General features: G+C 38.8%; 1 protein-coding gene across 5 annotated transcripts in view; it reads right to left on the bottom strand.

Moving 5' to 3' along the window:
* The window catches only part of picalmb (phosphatidylinositol binding clathrin assembly protein b), a 28,750-nt gene extending 16,330 nt beyond the window's left edge, over positions 1-12,420 (bottom strand). For all 5 annotated transcript variants that reach the window (XM_080460563.1, XM_080460562.1, XM_080460564.1 and 2 more), the window contains exons 1-4: positions 11,788-12,420; positions 1,544-1,686; positions 1,351-1,426; positions 1,167-1,269 (exon numbers count right to left, since the gene is read on the bottom strand). In XM_080460563.1, coding sequence (XP_080316689.1) covers positions 1,167-1,269; positions 1,351-1,426; positions 1,544-1,686; positions 11,788-11,917 — 452 coding nt within the window. In that variant the 5' untranslated portion in view covers positions 11,918-12,420. The remainder of the gene's footprint in view (positions 1-1,166; positions 1,270-1,350; positions 1,427-1,543; positions 1,687-11,787) is intronic.
* Between the last annotated feature and the right edge of the window lie 11,774 nt (positions 12,421-24,194).

The following is a 24,194-nucleotide window of genomic DNA, read 5'->3' as shown; positions in this document are numbered from 1 at the left end:
ATTGCCGTGCGTCTTGCCCAGATACTTTGCTTTCCTCTCAGTTAAAAAATATTCATTTGAGGTTCATTGGCGTCTCTAAAACTGCCCATAGGTGTGAACCTGAGTGCGTGTGGTAGTCTGTGTCTCTGTGTTTTCCCAGTGATGGACAAGAGACTCGTCCAGGATAAACCCCGCAATCACTTTTACTCAGCTGGTATCGGCTCTGACACACTGACGTTGAATTAAAAACGTAAACCTGTGACGTTTGGTCTTTTCGGAGCTCTTTAGCTTGTCTTCACACTCTAATTGGACTTTGGATGCCAACGCAGACCTTTGAGTCCAATCAGACTGGGTGTGTTTGTTTGCTGTGAACTGGGAGCTTCACTATGTCCACTAATCTTATCACCAAACTAGTGAACATCCCTTCAGTAAAATGTAGAGAATCACAAAAGTTATATACTGATTTTGACATTTAACAGTAATAAATCTAGCAATTCATCTTTTAGTGATGTGTTGATCATTATTTGATTGGCATTAGTTTCATACAGTCAAAGATGGATACCAGTGCACATAAACAAGTCAATCATTCATAAAACATCCTAATCTTGTTTACAACTTCTACAAATAAGCAACTTCACTGATTTTACATGTTCTTTAATCTGGACCGACTTCATTTAATTAATTTTTTTTATTTTGAACATGCATAAACTCAAATAAATGATTTCTACCAATCGTCCATAAGATATTGCACCAAACAAACAGTGAATAAATAACAGCAGAGCAGTATAATCTGGTTGCATTTATGAAAATGGAAACAGTATAACTTATTAGACTCCACCTCTTTTCCATAAATAATATTGTTTTTAGCATCCACTTAATACTCAATTCATTTAAACATGTTAAATCCATTACATCAAGACTAATTATCTGTTGAAAAGAAAAATAAATGACATACATTTTGTTAAAATAATGTAACGATATATAATAAAGCGTAATCATAATTATGGAAGGACACGATTTATGACCTTGATAAAACACCAGCAGTAAATAGCAGTTATGAAGGAAGGAGTGTGCTGCAGACAGTGAACATGAGCTCTAATTTGACTTAAATCTTAATATAAATACAAGTAAATACATTGTGTTATGGTAGATTGCAGACAGAAATCGTCAAAACTCCTGAAACTCACCCACGTTTCACTTTTGTGAAGTCGAAGGCGACCTGTCTGTATGACACGGCTTTCTCATTCAGGTACCGACTATACCTCCTGATAAACGTGGACATGTCGTAGCCTGCAAACACAAGGTGGGAACTTAGTGAGGACTTGTCATTACTTTTTTTTTCATTTAAACCAGCTATGGTCAAGAATGTACCTTGTAACCCACTTTTGTCCAAAAAATTACTGAGGTTGAAAAGTGTATTCCTCGAAGCCAAGTACTGCACGAAGCGCTGCGGGAGAGAGGGAAAGGTTTCTCCGTGACACAGGTCTTCTCAGGCACAACACAGTTCACTACGTCATCAGAGTAAATGGTAAACATCAGTCAGAAAGCGGCCGAAGCCCCTCACCTCGTTACCGTAGACCATGAGGTGGTGTGTGGTGATGAGGGACTTGAACACGACCACCCAGCTGGTGTTGGTGGTCCGCTCGAACAGCGAGTCGGCTAGCTGGGGGATGTTGACGTTCATCTCGTTGGTGCAGTGGATCAAATCTGAAAAAAAAAAAAAAAAGACAAAACATAAATAAATAAAATATATCACGAGCTGATCATCAGAAAACTGCACATTTGTAAAAATCAATACTTGAAGCTTTAAAGGGATCATGATATGCAAAATTCACTTTCTAATGGCTTTACAACAGTAATATGCAACCTCATACCTGGGAATGACTCCAGAAGTGAAGAAAGTCTGTTTCAGTTTTTAAAAAATGTGTTGCTCCAACGAGCCAATCACAAATCAAACCCTATATAGTGGCATCGGGGGTTTAGCCAATCCCAATCAGGGTAGGCCCTCCCTTTGACCCTCTCACAATAAGGCAGTTCTGCTTTGGCACATGGCACCACGAGAGAAAGTACTTCCTTTCTTGCTTACTTAAAACGTGTTTTTATTTGTGTAACATCAACCTTGATGTTTTAAATTACATTTTCAGATCAAATTTATATGAGGAATTGGCCCGAATTATAGATGACTATATTTTGAGACCAACATCTCTCATCAGTCTTCATTCAAAAAGCATCTTTCAGACAATTTAACGTAACATAAATGTAAATGTTTTTGCCAATCGTACACGTTTGTCATATATACAGTGAGTACGGAAAGTATTCAGACACCTTTAAATTTGTCACCCTTTGTTTCAGTGCAGCAATTCGCTAAAATCGAAAAAGTTCATTTTATTTCTCATTAATGTACCCTCAGCCCCCCATCCTGACTGCAAAAAACTAATGTAAAACTTTTTGCAAATTTATTAAAAAAGAAAAACTGAAATATCGCATGGTCATAAGTATTCAGACCCTTTGCTGTGACACTCATATTTAACTCACATCCTGTCCATTTCTTCTGATCCTCCTTGAGATGGTTCTACTCCTTCATTGGAGTCCAGCTGTGTTAAATTAAACTGATTGGACTTGATTAGGAAAGGCACACACCTGTCTATATAAGACCATACAGCTCACAATGCATGTCCAAGCAAATGAGAATCATGAGGTCAAAGGAACTGCCCAAGAAGCTCAGAGAAAGAATTGTGGCAAGGCACTGATTTGGCCATGGTAACAAAACAATTTCTGCAGTGCTCACAGTTCCTAAGAGCAGAGTGGCCTCCATAATCCTTAAATGGAAGAAGTTTGGGATGACCAGAACTCTTCCTCGACCTGGCCATCCAGTCAAACTGAGCAGTCGTGGGAGAAGAGCCTTGGTGAGAGCGGTAAAGAAGAACCCAAAGATCACTGTGGCTGAGCTCCATGGGGAGATGGGAGGAAGTTCCACAAAGTCAACTGTCACTGCAGCCCTCCACCAGTCGGGGCTTTATGGCAGAGTGGCCCGTTGGAAGCCTCTCCTCAGTGCAAGACATTAAAGCCCGCACAGAGTTTGCCAGAAAACACACAAAGGACTCCCAGACTATGAGAAATAAGATTCTCTGGTCTGATGAGACCAAGATTGAACTTTTTGGAGTTAATTCTAAGCGGTATGTGTGGAGAAAACCAGGCACTGCTCATCACCTGCCCAATACAATCCCAACAGTGAAACATGGTGGTGGCAGCATCATGCTATGGGGGTGTTTTTCAGCTGCAGGGACAGGACGACTGGTTGCAATTAAAGGAAAGATGAAAGCGGCCAAGTCCAGAGATATCCTGGAAGAAAACCTCTTCCAGAGCGCTCGGGACCTCAGACTGGGCCGAAGGTTCACCTTCCAACAAGACAATGACTCCAAGCACACAGCTAAAATAACAAAGGAGTGGCTTCAGAACAACTCTTTGGCCATTCGTAGTTTTTTTCTGTCAAGATGGGGTGCGGCGTGTACATTAATGAGAAATAAAATTAAATTTTTCATTCTTTGTTTCATTGCAGCCATTTGCTAAAATCAAAAAAGTTCAAGTAGTCTGAATACTTTCCACACCCACTGTATGAGAGTGGAAAATACAAATACACACATCCAAACAACCAGCGCAATGAAATTTAAGAAAACTAAACTGGGATTGCCTTAAAGAGTTGAATTAAAAAAAGCTTATAAAAACTGCTGAGACAATAAACATAAGAAAACAGCCAATACAAAATAGGAAGGTAAAACAAACTTTAAAGAAAATTGCATATATTATGTCTGGTAGCATTATTAAGATAATCATTAAAAGTTGATTATTAGTTGAGTATTTCAACATGAAGACCTCCTACATCTCCTGAGAGCAAAGCATCTCGACACTGTCACTGGAGTTGCAACGTTCCTGAACGACTCAAATCTATTAAACACCAACGATGGGAACAGTCAGTTTCCTCTTAGCCGCTCGTTGTTTTCTCTCTGTGCTTCACACAAGACAGAACCCCAAGAGTTTTTATACGAAGGTTAATTTCAAAATGGGGTTCTCTGTGATAAGAGCAGAGGGATGGCTATTATGTTTACAGTGAAAGCAGATCAGAAGGTAAAATTAGTCCAAACATGCCAAATGAAACTGACATAGACTAACTTAGACATGCCAACATACTTATTTTTCCAGTAATCACTTTTGAGTTAAAGTGAGTTACCTCCAGACCTCTTAAAAATAAATCCATGTAAAAAAGGAACAGATCTCAGAATATGGCTCCCTATAAAAGGAAAAATATCCCATTGTGACTAATACAGCAACAACTTCATTTCCCACTTAAATCAAATTATTTTGAAAATACACAATTTCTGTTGAATAAATGGTGATTTAATGCACAAAGTTCACACACTTTGCAATTACTTTAATTTTAAAAATTGATTAATACCCCAATATATGTGCTAAAATACTAAAATAGTAAAACCCAAAGATGTGAAATTTATAGGTCATATGAAGATGAAAAAAATATTTTGAAAACTAAATTGTGAAATTAAATTGACTTTATAGTTACTAATAAGAGTTCAAATGAAACAGTCCTTAAATGTACATAAAGTATTAATAGAAGCATATAAGTTGGACTAAAAAGGTATTATTATTATTTATAGAATTTTTGCTTCTCCATCCTGATCAAATTTTCTTTGATCCTATACTTACATTTTCCTTGGAATATAGAACTGCAAAATGGCTTCATGTTATACAAAATTACATAATTTCCATCTCCTGGATGTCCTCTTTTACAGCTCTGCTGTACAGACCTGTGAAACTGGCGAGCAAGAAACACTGCTGATTTAACTGAGACGTGTCAGAATGAATCCAGAGGATCAGCAGTGATATGAGGGGAACATCTGAGCTCCAGATGTCTGGAGGAAAACTAATAGTAATCACAGCTTGTTTTAAATGATCTTGGATGTCGCCACGTTGTTGTACAGCTTGAATAAGGCGTGGCTTAAAATCTAATGTGGAGACAGTAGAACATATTGTGGAATCAAAGCTTTAATAGCATCAGTCACATGGTGACATTTTTTTTTTTTCACCTTGTCAGACATTGATATACAGAACTATTAAAGCTCCTCTAAATGAGAAATCGACTGAAAACACCACACACTATCCCTGGCTGTCGCTTTTATAAAGTCTGGATTACTCATCAGACTACGGGAGCCTCCTCAGTTCAAACCCGGCCCCACAGAATAGGCTGGTGTTCCCTTTCTACATGGTATATTAAACTGGTTGTACTGGACAGATATTTGATACATTGGTACTGCAAATATTGTGAGAGGTTGTTGAACTGTTTTCACCGTATACGTAAAAATATTTCCTGCTGCGGTGGGTCAGTTATAGCTAATAGCAGCTGCCTGGGGGAAAACAACGTGCTGAGCTGATCGACTAGATTTGCCAATAGCTGATCAATTGGAAAAATATCACGATCAGGTATTACTAGAGACAGTGTCGTGTTGATGTGGTTGTTACTGTTATTAAAAAAGCATCAAAAGAAATAATAATTCTGTGACTAGTTTAACTTTTGAATCCGAAACATTTTAATCCCAAAATTTACCAACTGAAGCATTTCAACTTTTTATTTGATGGATTTATAAATAAATATGTTTTTATTAGTTAAATATTTCTTTATTGCACGGGCAGAATTATTGATTTCAACTCTTCATATTGGTCACCATTAATGTACCTTCTTATTATACCCACTGGTTTTGTGTTACTATCAACGGAGGAATAAATTCCACTCGAGTGAATACAACTCTATAGTTTGATAAGTGGATTGACAAATAAAAAGAGCTGTATTTACATTTGAGGTCATATTGTTTGAATGTTAATAAAATACAGTGTTACATCACTGATCTATGTCTCAGTAAATCCTTTCCTTGTTTAAATCAGTAATGAAACGGGTGTATTCTGATGAATTCTGGGATATTTGATTGCTTCAATGGTTGCCCAGTGGTCAAAATAAATATTTCTGTGGGTTTTGACATGTAAAACTAAACAACACCACAAACATCTCCAATATTTAAGTTTGTCAGGCAAGTGACCTTATTTGGCAAGTCCTGCTTTTCTTCCTAACTAATCATTGAATGATTACATGCCATGATAGGTATAATAATGTTTTTTCCTTCTCAATTTCCTTTTTCTCTCACCTGATTGATTGACAAGTGTTGAAGATTAGAAAAATATATTCTTGAATAAATAAAACATTGCTTGAGGATAGAACTGAACCCCTAAAAACAATACGTTTTGTTAATGCATCTTCTTTTTTGGGGGCAAATATTCCATTATAGAAGAGGACTGGAGTGTTTAATAGATGTGATTTATCCAATTTTATCTCATTCAGAGAGTATTTTAAGCTGGGAATGATGAAATATGGGTGATTTCTGTTTTTACCAACCCAAAAAAAATCATTAAATATAAATTGCAGCTAGGTTCATTTGCAGTTACTTTCTTGAAGTCAAACTCTGGGGGTAAAATGGTAAAGAATTTCAATAGATGTCTTATAAAAGGTTAAGTCCTCAAGCATGTGAAATTTGCTCAATAACAAGCAACGCATGTAAAATATTCAGACACAGCTTACATTTTCAAGGAAAAACTCTATAATAAAAAAAAAATTGAAAAAAATGTTATGAACCATGTAGATTAAAACAGCTGAATTTTTCTTTTATTTAGTAGTATTAATAAACTGATAACAGGCTCCTTTCCATCTTTATAATAATTAATGTGTGGTTAATAATTAAATGTGCCAAACAAATCTCTTTAAAGCTTCTTTAACTGTGAAGACGACTTGCTTTTTCTCTGTTTAACGCAATGACAAAGTACTTAACTGACGATCCATTTCCACAGTTTAATCTTTCGTCAGTGTGGTGCCAGGCACATGAAAAAAATTATCATGGAAAATTAATTGTGGTTTACCAAAATGAAACTGCAAGAACAAAATGACCTTTTTCACATGTAGATGTGTAATTTAATGTGAATTGTGTGATTATACACCAATCAGCCAGAAATTAAGACCCCCCTGCATAGTACTGTGTAGCTCGCTCCATATAGAACAAACAAATGGTATAGAATGATAGAATACCGTGTACTCTGCCACCATTCTATAAGAACCGGCTTTAAATTAACAGAAACACGTAACAAAAGTTACGTTTTACTGGAGATGCTTCAGCCAAGTCCTCCAGCCATCATCATTACACTCGTCCATTTTTCCCCAATTTAGTTTAAAGACTAAACGTCCTCCCCCTCGCTCGTCGGCACCAGGGATGTTATTCGATTACTCCAATCAGTGCTTTATTCATGCACAAGGCTGCTTACCTGCCCAGAAAACCGACTAAGTTTGCCAATATCTTTAACAAAGTAGTATGTAGGCTGAAAAAATGTAATCTAACCACTCCCTTGGAGCAACCATATTTAACTGAACTGCAGTCAATTCGACATCATTTACCCAGAGACACTGTGATTGTGATGAAAATAACTGCTCATCACCTTAATGACTAAGTGAGGCATGTGTCTACTTTGTTGAAGGAAGTGAAAGGAATATGTTGAGCCTGAATGCATGTTGCTACATTACGTGTTTCTCATTTTTAGACAACTCGACTCTTCTTAATATAACATTTTTGCTGCCATTAACTCATCACTTAAGAGAACACACTGTTGGGTTGACACCTAACAAAGCCAATGTGCTATCTCATAAAGAGATAATCAGTATTCATCAGTTATGACTGATTGCTTATACCCACAAAATTTGTAAAAAGAAAAAAGAAAAAAAGAATATAACTTCAGTGCTGCTCAGTATCTGTCGAGTTTTTAAAACTTGTTTATCATTTTAATTCATGGTGACGATAAAAGACAGAATAATTGATAGCTTAAACAATTGGTGGCATCTGTGTACTACGAACCTGAGTACATAATCCATTCAGAAGTCCTGATTATAATGAGGTAATAGTTTTTTTAAAAGTCTAATTTACATTACAGGAAATCATGCACTCGATGTATCAGTGCAATCAGGAAATCACTCCAGCAGAAATTGTAAATGATGACGTTGATTAGAATTGTTAACGACAACAAAATCTTCTGCTAACAGACCCACACAGAGCGTGAGACATTTTCACATTAAACCATACTGCCCCACTTCTTGCACTCATATGTCTCATTCACGTATCAGGGTGAATGACGTCCATCGGTGCTAATGACCCCGCCATTCACAGCAGTGATCAGTCTGATGGGGTAATTGGGCCTCCCTTTCTGTCCTATATTTGACTTTTCAAAAGGCGGGGGGACTCTAAGTAGGACAAGATAACCTTCCAGAGAAGAAGAAGCAGCAGCAGCAGTTAGCATGGGTGGCTGAACTGCCCAGAGAGGAAGAGGAAGAGGAGGAGGAGGAGGAGGAGGAGGAAGAGGAGGACACACTGACAGCAATGTCATGCTACAATCAGCCTTCTCACTACCCCCCCAACTGTTCACATTAAAGATTTCCAGCTGAATTCATTCACAGGACACGAATGCAGTTATGACAAAGCGTGATGTTGCCTATCTGAGATCAGCATTTTACCAATTAATCTCCTTCACATCTCAAAACTGTGTTTGAAAATGTGCATATATAAAAGAGTGTCACCAAGACTTCGTGCAGATCACATAGTATAATTTGGAATAAGTGTCATAATTAGTACAGGAAACTTCATAAAGCAAGTATAGAAGATTAAAAGTTGATGTCTGTGTAGTTTATAGATTTATTTCTAGGTTTATTTACAAGTAGCACTAATTATAAGAAGGATTATGTCAGAATGGCTGATAATTGGTGGAAGAAAACATTTTCTTTAGAACAAATGTGAGTAAACTGGCAAATATGCAAAGCATATTTCTACAAATTTCCTAAGGAATCTTTCTCAAGGGTTGTCTTTTGTATTTTCTGTTAACAATGTAGGCATCACCACGTTTCCAGATCCACAGCAATACTGCTTGTTTTTAAACATTTGTACCACATTTTTCATGCACAGGTGCTTTATGACTTTTAACAAATGGAGATTTCTATTGTTTGTACTTATTGATGTACAAAGTGTGAAAACAGACACTGTATAAAACGAGTACTCTGCTTGTACAGGTATTAAAGGCCCAGTTTCAATATTTAATATGCATAATCAAACCAAATGAATCAGTAACATTGTTAATGATCCATTAATCAGTAAGTGAAGCACTCATCTGGTTTGTGTTCATAACTGTGAGGCCTTCTTGCTTTTCATTGTTTTATTGTGCCTATAAACTTTGGAGGAATATTGATGCCTTCTGGACAAACTGAAATGTTACATAACAAATGGCCGAGAAATCTGAAGTGATTGATTTTACATCTCGACCTGAGGTCATGTTTGTGTCCGCCTCTTTGTAAAGTGGCATCTGCATGTTTGAAGATGCCATCACTACTTAAGATTAGCATCAAGAAACTTTGATCAGCTGTAATATGAGGGACGAAACTGTGACTTATTTTACATTCAGAAAGCAAATATGGAACCCAATAATCAGAGGTAACACAATAAAACGTTCCGTCGATTCATAATGTTAAATCAGACAAGCAGAAATACAAATCCTGAGTTTGGTTTTAATGACAAGCGAATTGGGTTTGTAGCATAGCAGAAAAATTTGACCTGAACATTTTGTTCTTGCTCTTTTATTATTACAATACATTAACTTCTTCTTCAACCCAATCAGCGTTCATAGACAGGTTAAGGTCTGTTAAGGTTTATTTTTTTATTCCTATTCAACAATTGAAAAAGCTTATCTTATCATGACACATAAACCCTAATTAAACTTTACAACTTTGTAGCTCAGAAATTAGTTTTTTTTTCGGTATTTGATAAGTTGTTTTTAGAGAGAAATAAGAAACATTTACTGATTTGTGTGACCATTACTGGTGAAGTTCCAGCTTATATGTTACAAGCCAGCAGCAATGTAGTTGTTTGCACTTTTGACTCACAGTGGGAAGATCTTGCTTTGCTCCAAGTATTTAGGTTTATTGCCACAATCCAAAGACATGCTCAATTCACCTCATACACATAAGTCTGAATGTGTCTGTCACCTTAGGTCCAATGTCTGCCGAGATCAACTCTCGGTGTAGATAAAGTGGTATAGACGACAGATTGTACTGTATTTAAGGTAGTTGCAAAAAAACCCTGTGTTTGCTGGCTATTTTAAAACTAAATTAACAGACAATCATGCAAAAATTTGCCAATTGTGTTTAAGGCATTTCTGGCTTTTTAATGCACTCTGGTGCTGGTCATTACCCATCTGTCTCTCTCATTAAAAGTACTGTCAGCTCCCTAATGAAGCCATACAATTCTTGAAAATATTCTATAAAAGAGTGGCTATTATTGGGCCATAAAAAATTATTGTTTCTGCTGTGTCAGAGTGGAGATATCATAAAGAAAACAAAAAAGGCCATTTAAACTTGTGCATTGCTCATCCTGGCTGCCGACCAAACCGAGCCGTCCTCACTCACGAGGACGTCACACCGCCGTCCACGCAGGCCGTCTGCGGTGCGTGTGCCCAGCCACGTCAGTCACAGCTTACGTTGGGACAAGCCAACAAGGGAATCGCTGCCAACTCATGTCACCTCAGCAGGGGAGTCGCCTGAGCGGCACTACAGGTGAGAAACCTGCAACTTTTCCAACATCCAGTCAGAGAGAAACACTCTCCTATCCAGTCAAGATGATCGGTTTTAATTGTTTCAAACCACAAAGCACTGCCTGAAACATCAAACAGAGTCCCAGCATGCACAAGACAGCTGCTATAATGATGAAGATACCGAACAGACTGGAGAACAGCTTCTTTCTCTGAGCTGGGAGGACGTGAATATGTGTACAGGTCACAGGTGTTCAACCTTTATAACTTCTGTTACACAAGCAGACATTGCACAATTTCAACTACTCAGGTGAACACACAAGGCCTATCTTAGGATTCAGGTCCTTCATACAATCAGTTTCATCGGAGCTGATGAGCATTTGCAAGTGCAGATCGATATGCAGAAAACCTGCACAGACTTTCATGGGCGCATCAGACAAGGATTTAAGGATATGTGCTTTCATCACTTTTGGTTTTCATGCCCTGTGTGTGGGGAAAGGTGACACTCACTGTTACACCTGGTGCAACTAAACTACATTGTGACCTTTTAAATTTAACTCACAAAGTCACCTCAGTGTGTGTGTGTTTCCTCAGGAAACAACGGGGATCACGTTACCCAGTGTCACTACAGATAGGAAATGCCTGTAAAATGTTAAATCAGGGCCTCAGAGCACAGAGGCCCATTAATATATGACTTGTTTTTAATTGTTTGGATGATAGTGAGTAGAAAATAAATAAAAAAACAGAAGTCGTGGATCTGTTCAGGGATGTGCTGCTGTGTAGACTGAAGCTACTAATCAATGAAAAGGAGAAGGACGAGACAAAACCAGACAGCTAGACAGGCTAGTTTGACAGCAGCAGATGGCAAAACGTGAATAGAAATGTATTTATAAGCAGGACTGAAGGCAGCCAGTTAAAATTAAAGGTGGTATTTTGGTTCAGCTTTCTGTCAACAAGGCCTGAGCTCAGTATGGCTTTCAATATAATCTCAGTTAGCAGTTAGCGGAGTTAGCTTAGCCTAGCCTCGACTCAGGCTTTGCGGCCTAGTTAGCACCACCATCGCCATAACTCACTGAGCGTGCAGTGCTTTAAGCTCCCAAACACTCCTTAAAAAACAACAACAACAAATATACTCACAATCCAAGTGTTTCTTTTTGGGGCCCATGATTTCGTGCGTAGTGGCCTTGCATACTGTTTTGGACACGGCGGATCCCGTTACACTGTGCTGGGCTGCAGTTATCCTGTCGGTAATGCTCTGCCCCGACATCTTCGCTCACTTCAATGCAACAAAAGACTTTTTAAAAAACCAAACAAAAAAAGAAACCTGACGCTCCTCTGGATTCTGTCCTCAAGTGTTTGTGTGGAGGAAAAGAAACTGAAATAAACCCTCTCCACCTCCTCCGCAGCCTCACCGGGCCCCCCCTTTTCTCTCCACCTAAGTGGGAATAAAAAAAAAAATCCAAACTAGGCTATGGCAGACGCGAACCAGGGGAGGGCGGAATAAAGACACAACAACAACAATAAAAAAAGGGGGAAAAATTTAAAAATCTTTTCCGTCTTGTTGCGCCGCTAGGATCCGACGGGATTCATTCGGGGATGCTGTGGTCGCACGGTCCGCTCGCTGACTCATCCGACCCGGGTCTCTACCGCGCTCTCATCCCGATGTGGCACCGCCAGGTCCCTGCGTCTCTCCTCCTGCCTGCTGCCTCCGCCGCGCCGCCAGTCACCGCTCCTCCTCCTCCTCCTCCTACTACCACTACCACTACCACTATTCTTCCTCCTCCTGCCGCTCAGACTTTAAAGTGGAATGAGAGAAAAAAGACCACCGAGGAAGGGAAATGGCTGCTCGCTCCTCTTCCCCCAATATCAGACCTTTGCGCGGCCGCCTCTCAGGACGGAGCAGGTGCATCCAGAGAGGAACAGAGCGCACAGTCACCGGGCCTGGAGGATCTGTGATGGGGAAACAGGCAGCAACAGGCCTATCTATCTATCTATCTATCTATCTATCTATCTATCTATCTATCTATCTATCTATCTATCTATCTATCTATCTATCTATCTATCGATCTATCTAAGTTTGTGAGTTTTTTAATCATATTCACTATATACAATTACAATAAAAGTGTAAATTTACTGTTTATATATCATAGACAGATAGATAGATAGATAGATAGATAGATAGATAACTTTATTGTCATTCTGACAAATGACATCAGAGATGCACAGCAGGCCGAAATTTCGATGCAGGGTCAACGATAAAAACAGAAAAAGTACCTGAGATAAAATACTTAAAAATCCCAGAAATAAAACAAGGTGCCTAAGAATAAATATATTCTTATATATCAAATGAAATCAAACTTTATATATCCCGCACTTTTCATTCAAACATTTGTAGCACAAAGTGCTTCATATGCTATAGAAATAAATAAATGCATGCGCGCGCACACAGACACACACACACACACATACATGCATATGCACACACACACACACACACACAACCCACCTACCCCAGCTGCCCATATCAAAATATAAAAAACTGGCGTAAGAAGAATATATATATGAAACAAAAGTACAAAACTAAATAAAACAACACAAAAGTACTGCTTCCACCTCCTTAACACACTCTGTTTACTGACTAATACGTTTCCTTCTCTATCCTATATCTCCTATCAGTCTAACCTGTTGCACTGCACATCCTTTCCAGCTCTATCTCTCTGTTTAGCCAGATGATACGGATCCGTTTCTCATCTCATACATCTCCGCTGCATTTTCCCAGTCCTCTTGTAAGGCAAGGCAAAGCAAATTTATTTATAGAGCACCATTCGAGCACAGGGCAATTCACAGTGCTTTACAAAGAAAAGTGGAGTAAATAAAATAAACAACAACAAAATGAAGGAATAAAGAAAAACTTTGGAAAGATATAAGAAATATATTAATAAAGAAATACATTAAAGCTTTAAAATAAATTAAAGAAAGACTGCATAAAAGTTTTAAAAACAGCATACAAAGTAGAATAAAGAAGATAAGAGTTCATTAGAATAAATTTAACAAGGTAAGTAAAATCTATTGTTAATTCGAAAGCCTGTGCAAATAGGAATGTTTTAAGTTTAAAATAAGTGAGTGTATCAGCAGTCGACAGGTGAGGCGGTAGGAACTAAAAGCTGCTTCACCTTGTTTGTTTCTGACTGTTGGAACACTGAGTAAACCTCTTCCTGAGGACCTCAGAGGTCTGGAGGTTTGATATTCTACAAGTAAACCTAAGATGTATTTAGGCCGAGACCATTCAAAGCTTTATAGACCAGAAGCCCGGTAGCTCTTCACTACCCCCAAGGACCTGTTGCAATTCTTCCCTGCAACAGTCCTCCTTCTTCAGCTTCCACCTTTTATTCTTTGGCTCTGTCTTCATTCTCTTCCTCTTCCTCTTCCTCGTTTCTAACCTCATCTTACAGACTGCCATCCCATGCTGCCTTGCTCCACTCTGTCCTGGCACCACTTTGAAGTCTCCAATCTCTTCGAGGAGCCGTCTCCTGCTAAGGATATAGTCCACCTGTGTGCACCTTCCTCCACTCTTGTATGTCACCCTACTATGTTCATCACTCTTCTGAAAATATGCATTCACCATAGCCTAAGTCTACAACCATCTGTCTTTCTGCATTCTGCAGTGATGGAGGAGTAGACACAATGTAAGAGGAGCACAGCAGAAAACAGACTGCAACAGGCCCGATACAGAAAAGGAGGAGTCACAACACTGTATGGATTATTTAGCTTTTTCTGAAGTTATACAGCCCATATGAGGCAGCTTCTGTCTGCAGGGTTTCTGATGTTTTCATTATTTTCAAAATATAACGTCAGAATAAAACATTCCAAACTAAATATTCAGACACTTGCAAACATGCATGCCGAGATGTTTTTGTAAGTATTTTTTCAATATCTTAGATTTTGCCCCTTATTGACCAAGTCTCTGTGTAAACTGATATTAATGCTGTAAGTCATTGAGGCACCCTTCACAGTTCACTCATTGAAAAAGAACATTTCCATCCAAGCCATCTATGTGCATTTTTACAGAGGAGACTTCTGAAGCTCAGAGATGGAGGATTTCCACTCCTCCAGTTGGGGTTATGGGATGGAAAGAGAAAAGAATAGAACCGAAACAGAGAGCCACAAGCAAGACAACAAGCCGACATAAGACTGCAAGCTAATCCACTTTCTGACTTTATGAGGGCGGGAGACACAGATATCGAACCTCCAGTACTGCTGTCAGAGACTACGGGAGAGAGACCGAATATTACTGACATGTAATGGTGACAAATGGAGAGAGAGAAGAACAGAGAAGCTCAATAAAGGAAGAAGGCTTCAGGAAATCTAAACCTATAGCTGCTCAAATAGAAATGGATTCATAGTAGCCTGAAACAGTCCTAACTGTAAGCCTTATAAAATAAATATTTAAAGACTGATCTTAAAACTAGAGACTGTGTAAACCTCATCCAACAACAGTGTGAGATGGTCAGTCAAAATTAACAATGCCTAAGGGCTTGTGCTAGAATATCATTTATTTATGGCTTTCTGTTGGACATCAATAAATATTTAATGAATTATGGCTAATAAAGAGGATTCTGGCGGCAGGAGGTACAACCCTGATTTAAGGCGTGGTCTTTCTGTTGAACCAAGGTTTTCTGGCCCTGGCACCACGGGAGAATCTGGAGGAAGTGGATTAATCTTCAGTCATTACGACATATTTTCAGAGGCATACCATATTTATGGTTTGGGACATTTATGATCAAATTAGAAAACTAGAACTACACTCGGCAGAGCGCAGACCTTCACCAACGGCACATTTGTCTGAGGAACCGAGTAAGCATTGTTAGCATGATATCTGCTAGCTCATATAGACGCTAACTAGGCAGGTTGGGTAGCTACATCACTGTCACTGTGTGAAACACTGAGCAGAGAGCGTCTCCATGGCAACAGATGCGGAGCTCCTTTGATCTCCATGAGGTGCCTCTCTCATCCGCTTCGTATGGAAATTTTATCGCAGTTTTTTGGGATTTATTTGGAAACGGTTTGCCGTTAACTTCCTTAAATCTAATCGACTGGTCCTTGGATGATGAGAAATCATCTCCGAAAATTTCATGCAATTCGTGTGAGTAGTTTTGGCAAAAGTTGTTGAAATACATACATACATACATACATACATACATACATACATACATACATACATACATACATACATACATACATACATACATACATACGTTTCAGAGTGGCCTTTTATTGTGGCCACCCTAAGGTACACCTGTACAATATTCATGCTGTCTAATCAGCATCTTGATATGCCACACCTGTGAGGTGGGATGGATTAAGGAGAAGTGCTCACTAACACAGATTTAGACAAATCTGTCAACAAGATTTGAGAGAAATAGGCCTTTTGCATACATTGAAAAAGTCTTAGATCTTTGAGTTCAGCTCATGAAAAATGGGAGCAAAAACAAAAGTGTTGCATTTATATTTTTGTTCAGTATACATACATACATACATACATACATACATACATACATACATACATACATACATACATACATACATACATACATACATACATACATACATACATACATATGTACGTACGTATGTAGGGATTTTGTATCTCATAATAATCACTAGGTACCATGTATGCAGTGCAGTCCACCCATGGGGTACCATTTATGTAGCATTTTGGTAGTTTGGCTATCAATAATTATTAATAATTATCAAAGATAGTTATTAATTATGTTATTGAAAATTTAATCTGATCTGTATCAGATACCTCCGGAGCACCACCTGTTTAACAGGAAATGATTGCTAATTCAGTTATATCAGTCTCATAATATATACTAAACATTTAATTAGGAATTTGAATTAATAGTTAAATTAACTACAATTACAACAATGAACAGTAAAGCTTGAAGGATTTTGGAGTTCTTGACACAGAAGAGGTCAACATTTCATTCACCTTTGTGCACATTAATAAAACTGCAAGTATGATTCTAAAAATCAAATTTATTTACAATGAAAACAAATAAAACACAGATTCTAACTACTTATATACAGCTTGGAGTGTGTAGGTGTGTCTGTGCATGTGTGTGTGTGCGTGTGTAGAGAGAGAGAGAGAGAGAGAGAGAGAGGTGGAGGTAGTGTGTGATGGAACTACAAAACAAGATGGTGGATCACAATAAACTACATTCTAAATGGTGGTTATCAGAGAACAGGAAGTCTGTCCTCAATCTAGTAAAATAGAACATAGAAGCAAGTCTTTAGCGTCTGCTTCCTGTGTGTCTCTCTGTTAAAGGAACATTTCTAGAATGAGTTGATGTGAATACGATTTGTCTTGTAAAACGTCTGGAGTCGTCAGATGGTGTTCAGTTATGTGTGTGATGTTGTCTTTAATGTGAAATGTGTAGGATTGCGAGTGAACAAGTTAGTAAAGAAAAACTTAGCATGTAGACCCTGTGTGTGTGTGTGTGTGTGTGTGTGGCAGAGCTAACGTTGGTTTACAGGTTGAAAACTACTCCTGATGTCATTATCAATAGAACTCAATCACTGTAATAGAATCAGCACATCTTCATAAAAGTTAAACAGTTCTATGCATAGCATCAGGTTTAACTAATCTCAGGCATTTGCCCAGTTGGTTGTTACCAGATCCTTAATGTCTTTGAAGGAGTTTGGTTGTTGTCCAGGCTGGAGAGAAGCTGCTGCCTCCTGTAGCAGTTAGCACCTCATGCTAACTGTGGTTGGCTGTGTTCAGCAGGCTGAGGAGAAGAAGAAGTTGATGATTTAGGAGCCGTCTTTCTTTCCAAGTTGTTCCCGTGTCCAGACCGAAAGAGCTGGTCGCTCGGGTCTGTGGTGCTTTTCCTGCTTGTTGAGGTAAAACACAAAGGTTCTGTGAGGTGTCGTTTTCCAGGTCTCGTCCTGGAGAAACTGGTTGGTTTTTCCCTGCTTAATGGGAGATCAGATGCTGGTGCTGGTCTCTGGATCTGAGGGAAGGTCTGACCCTCGTGGTCGGTCAGATGAGGAGTTGCATGCATGGGGCTGCAGTGGCTGAGATGCTCAGGGACAAATGAAGATTGTTCTTCATTGGAAATAAACCAACTTTCTGTGGTCTTGTGAGATCCCAACATATACATACACAACCTTCTCAACCAACTTTCATTGGCGAAGGTAATTACATCAGGGCACATATTTTGCAACAGTTAGAACTTCAGCAATTACATGACCAGTCAAAAAAAGAATTTCTCAGCAGAACATTTCACAACATTAGCATCAATTCCAGGTTTACAGTTTGCAGTTTTCATGTTCTCCCTCTGTGTGCTCTGGGTACCAAACATTCCTCCCACAGTCCAAAGACGTAAGTGTGATGATTTGGTGTCTTTAAATTGAACCTCAATGTGAAAGTGTGTGTGGTCGTCCGTCTCTCTGTGTGAGCTTTCCAGGATGTATACTTTCTTCCTCGGTCAGCTGCGATCAGCTCCAGTGGAGTTTGATAAAGCAGCATGTCATTCAGTTGTATTCCGTTGTATTTCAATTCAAGTTGGTGGCATGCATGATCCCTGATTGAACTGTTCTTGAGCTCGACACTGAACTCTAAGTTGCTCCAGAGGCGTCTCTGCATTTTGTACGGCAGCTCAGTGTGTGAATGCTAGAGATCATTTAAAGATGGTTGTTTCTGCTCGAGCATTCAAATTAAAGTCTATTCAATATTTAGTCCAAGACTTATTTTTTGAGTTAAGTGACATGAATGTAAACAAAAGTCTCCTAATTTTTGATGAGTAAAGTATTTAAGTATCTTCAGTAACTGTGACACATGAGTACAATATAATTAAAGTTCTCTTTAAACAAGCTGTCTAATGCTGTCTGTATGTTGGTAGTTGAGCCGTTTGTTTGCTGCTTCCTCTCACTGCTAATGTATAAATCCAGCCGTCTGAGTTACTGATGTACAGTAGCTTCACCCTAATTCAATGCTGTCATCAAACTCTCAGTGCTGACAGCTCAACCAGTCTGTCAACAGCAACACAACAATAATAGAAACTCCACTGTCTTTTCAAATACGACATACGGAAATCTATTCTTTTATCCAAGCAAACTGCCAAACAATAACAGTGTTTTAGTGATAAAAGCAGATTCCTCAGAGAAATAAGGTAATATGGCAATTTATTGTCATTCTAGATATGGTCGACCCAAAGATGTGACTTCCTCAGACTTCCTATTATTCCTTTTTGTGATGAATTGATTGCTCAATTCTAACAGGGTTGTGTTTTATTAGAACCATCATAATTGGGCCTTGTTTTCCACTTTTGTTTTGGGGTTACTGTTGATGTGTGTAAACTGAAGGACGATGACTTGTCATGTGGTTCCTAATTGTTTTTCTTTGAAGCCCTCACCCACAAGAACATGCAAAAACAGCAGTCTTCAAAATGAAAGCAATGGAGCTGTGTCAAAGAGCCTTATCAAGATTTTCTTTGGCATGTGCAAATCTTTGTGTCCTCGCCACAGAGGGGGTCCTGGGCCCCCGGTTAAAAGCGACTGAGATAAAGTGTGCCGTGAGTGCTGAATGCTATCAAGTGAAAATCTATTCAACATTTTAAAATGGACCTGATGTCAGAAATTACAGTTTTGAATATGTTTTTTTTAATGCATTAATTAATTTTTTTTAAAGGAAATCAGAAAACATCGTGTTCCAGACAACTTTTTATTTTTACTTCATTCATATATTTTCTGTCAATGCAGAAACAACATCTCTTCAAATTGGCTGATGTGGCTAACGTGATGAATGGCGGACCACTTGCATGGCAGATTTTTCACATTCAAGTCTTTTTTAATAGAACAGATGATGAAATCTGAAGGAATGTAAAGCGTGGTTTAAATCTGATTTGTCTCATAGAACACAATGTGTGACATTTGATGGTGTCAAATCCCCCTATCTCTGCAGCCATGCTGGACTACCTCAGGGCTCTACCCTTGGTCCTTCATTATTTCCATTATATATTAATGATCTCCCAGATGTCTGTCCGGGGCTTAATATGCTGATTCTATGTAGATGACATGGTGATCTTCACTCAGGGAAAGGGCGCAGTGACAATTGCTGCTGGCCTCTTAAAGTCTTTATAGAGCTTGAACTAGGTTATGCTTTACATTAAAAAAAGGTTTTTATGATGTTCACCAGTGAAGCTTATTACAGAAAGAGCTTCCTGCGTGAGTCTCACCAAGCAACCGTTGACACAAAGCAGGCTCTTTCTTTGATGGGGAAGAATTGGAGATGGCGACAAACAATCTTGGATTTGTGTTGGACTCCAACCTCAATTTGAAAGAAAATAAAACCCCCACACATGAAAAAGTTAGCTAATATAACAACATTTAATTTACAAAATTTGAAACGAATTCGGCTTTCATTACAGCAAAAGCCGTTAAATCCAACCTCCACTGCATGACCCTCTCTCACATTGAAAACTGCTTCACAACCATGTAGTCTGCTAGTGTCACTGCTCTGAAACCGATTGAACGGCTTTATAAAAAAATAAAGAAGTCATCAAGGTGTTTGACAAAAAAAACCCACAGCCATTTCATCATTGGGCAATCTTAAAGAAATTTCCATTCCTAAGGTTTGACGATTTCAAATCATGTAATAGTGCTTCTTTAATGTAAATGTCTTTGCATAGGATGCCCCATCCCTGGAGTATTTTATCAAAAAGAGAAATGGTATTATTATTACAAGGTCAACCACCGGGGATGATTGTGAAGTCAAATTTAGAAAGTCCTCCTATAACTATCAGAGAAAGCTCCAACTTTGTTGGTTCTAAGAGACAGTATAATGCACAGCTGATTAACACTCAAACTGGTGAAGATGAAATAAACCTGGCTCTTTAACTATTAGCTGTATGACAGGCTCCGCCCAGAAAGCATTTACTGGATTGATAACACTTTAGATTTAACCCAGCTAGAATTAATTTATCATCATTCATCATTGTCTTTGTTGTGCTGTATTGCTTTTATACGTCTGTAAATCTGGAAGTGCTTCTTTTATGTTTGGGAGAACGGACGGAAATTTGCCTTGTGCTAAATCTGGCTTATTTCCCTGCAACCTTGTGTAAACCCATGAGATTGTATGTTCATTAATATGCACGGTCCCGTATAAATAAATGAATGAATGAATGAATGAATGAATGAATGAATGAATGAATGAATGAATGAATGAATGAATGAATGAATAAATTAAGAAATACGTTTGCCACCATTATATTCTGCTGTATCACTGGTTATGTTGTATTTCAGTAGGTCTGTAGCTTTTCGATATGAAGTCGGATTCATATCTTTTTCCTCCCACTAAAAGTCTGAGTGTTGGATTCCTGTCTTGTCAGCCACGTCAGCGGGTAACATGATGACACAGGATTTTGTCAGCTGATGCCTCTCGTCTGAGCTCTACAGGCTGTCAAAGGAGCTCACTTTTCCTTCTCCTGTCAATCCATCTTGCATCAACCTTGACTTCTGCTTGAAACAAATCTCCAGCACACATGATGCATCCATAAATTACCTGAACTTTGCTTTACACTTTTCTTTATAAAGTAAATTCTGTAAATGGACTCACTTCTATAGCACCTTTTCACTCACAGCAGCCCCAAAGCGCTTAACATAGTTCATCACATTCACACACCATCGGAGGCTGCAGCCGTGCAAGACACTGCCACTCCAATGGGGACAGAGTCTTGCCCAATGACACTTTGGCATGCAGAAATGGGAATCAAACCTGCAACATTCCGATTGGGAGACGACCACTCTACCATCCGAGCTATGCCACTCAATCTCTCAATTGCCAGGAGTAAACAGATTCTATATATGAATTTGCAGAAAAGGACATTAAGTGAAACAAATAAGTATGAAAGAAAAATCAACAAAATGGGTGAACCAACATTAAAGACCATAAAAAAGTTGCAATTTGTTTGGTTTAATCTGACTGAAAAAGTGTAATACTGTACATCTGCACCTCACTTGTACTGTTGCCCAGCCCAGATTTAAGCTGTTCATTATTGTTGATGTTGTTCTTTCTAATTTATGCACGCATAAGTATGAGCAAAGCATTATTAAAATAGAATCAATTATCACATAGATACATGGATTCATGCATTTCATTGCAGTTTTTTGTAGCTATTGAAGTGGGAAGTAGTGAGTCAGTACTTGCAGTTGTCTGCAGTGTGTCACAGTAACCACAGGGAGGCAGCACAGTGACATATTACTACCATACATAAACTCTTCAGGGTTACTTGCTCTGCATCTAATATGAACCCAAACTGCCTTTTGATGGTGGTATTTAAACTGAATGAAAGCTTTGAGTCTCTAATGTGACTGTTCTTCATAAATAACACAAACCTGAATTAAGATAATCCAGTACCTCATGTTAGATTCACCACAATCATTATTTTACAGCCTCACTATTGATTTACCCTAATCACCGAGCCAAATCTTGGGGATGCAATCTTGACGATTTAGTCTCTTATTTTCGTACAGCAGAATCAGATATTGACATGGTTTAATCTGATAAATGTTTAATCTCATGTTGATAGACTTGTTTGCACAACAAAAGAATCGCCCTTCTAATTCAGGTGTGTTAAAACCTGCAAACAACTTACATAAATTTACATAAAGTACACATCCTAGGAACCGTTTTCTGTCAATATAACATCTTTAATAAACTCACGGACTAAAATATTATGCTTCTCACGTGTTGTTCTTTAGATATAGTTCGGCTTTATGCATAAACAAAAAGCCCCCCTTTTGTTTGTGCGTCTCAACAAGGAATGTTCTGTATTTTCACACTAACAAAATAAACACAAACCCCCTGACAGCACACAGACACAAACAACTAATCATCTATTTTCATTTTCAGAAGAGATAACTTTGAAAAATGGGTTTTAAATCAACTGCATTAGCAGATTACAATAATTTTACAATTGGCCTTTTCTGTCTGTACAATAAATTGTCAGTGGTTTAAAATGTAAAAGATTTATATTGGTATTCGACTCTGCTGGGGTAGAATAATAAAAATAACAAGGCTTTTGGCTTCTGGAAACGTTAGTCACTGAGGATCAAATGGCAGCGGGGCCTTTGATGGAGGCTTCACTCTCCCGCCTGTGTTAAAACTGGAGCTTCAGATTACCGCCGCACTCTCACGGGTTTTGTGCTGCAGCCCAGATCGTGTGATTTAGATGTCTGTTTGTTGAGTCTGGATGTTTCAGGTTGATCAGATAGAGACGCCTCTATCAGGCAGATCTAAGTTTGGCGGTTGGTCGGGAGCCATTAAAAGTCTCTGAGCACGACGACCTGCAGGAGGCATTGACAAATCTCGGGGGAGATGCATGCAGACTGGTGGTTTTCAAGCAAAGGATAAAGAAAATCTTCCTGCAGAAAAGCGTCATATTCGACTGATCATGAGTTGGAGGAAACTGTTCATTCCGAGTTTATTATTTCTGAGCTTCTGCCAGGAAAAACCAGAAATAAACACGTCATTGTTTGGGACAGGCGTTTTTTAAGGGCAAAGAGGAGCTTGAACCACTTTGCCCCACGAACAATTTCACTCACAACAAGTGGGATGTATTTTTTTGAAAGCTGGACTTTATAATGTGTTTCATGTTGGGCTGTTGGGATCCATTAGTTTGATGCTTTCAATTTCAAATATCTTTATCTGTAGTCTGTTGCCACATATTTTCCTCAGAAGTCTATTTCAGACAAAAACGTGTGTTAAGATCAAATATATGGCAGCTTGAGCCTTTCTTAATTTCTTCTAAAAATAAATAGAAACACTCATGGTGTGAAAAGGCAGCCCCCTGAACCTCATGGCAGAGCCCTCCGTTAGGCGAGGTCTGCACCCACACTTGGAAAACATATGGTTATCTGGGTCCATGTGAGTGACTGACTCCCACTTTAACCTTAGAAAGTCATATGAGTGAAACGTGAGCTCAGGAGTAGAGCACGTGGCCATACATTAGGTGAAATAGGTCATCTGCGAGGCGGGATTTGTAAAATAAGTAGGATAGTAATGAGTTCAGGGAATGTATTCATTTCGTGGGTATGTGGCCATTTGATCCCGCTTGCTCTAAATGACACTTCTCTCCTTGTGAGAGGTTCAGATTTGATTTCAGCCCTACCTCATCAGGGAGGCAGGTGAGCGGCCAGCTGTGCTTCTCGGGGTTCTGCTGCGACGGCGGGCGGGCGGCAGCTCGGCATGGGGCCCGAACACGTGAGGCCTTGACGAGTCAGAGCCGAGTGACGCACAAGATGTGGTGTGCTGGACAAGGGTAACCTGGACAATGGCTGGGAAAAAAACTATAATTCATGCATATAATGTTCCCATGTGCCCATGGAGAAACATGCACGAAGTGTTATAGATACTTTTCTCTTTGAATTTAATATATAGACACTGAAAACGTGCCGGTTTCACTCAATAAACACAATCAGAATGACTCATCTTGTCAAACCTCTATTTAAGTGATGATAATACTTGATAAATCAATCATTTT

This window comes from Lipophrys pholis (genome assembly GCF_963383615.2).
Source record: "Lipophrys pholis genome assembly, chromosome: 3".
Classification (NCBI taxonomy): Eukaryota; Metazoa; Chordata; class Actinopteri; order Blenniiformes; family Blenniidae; genus Lipophrys; species Lipophrys pholis.
This window is presented reverse-complemented; position numbering and strand designations above follow the sequence as displayed.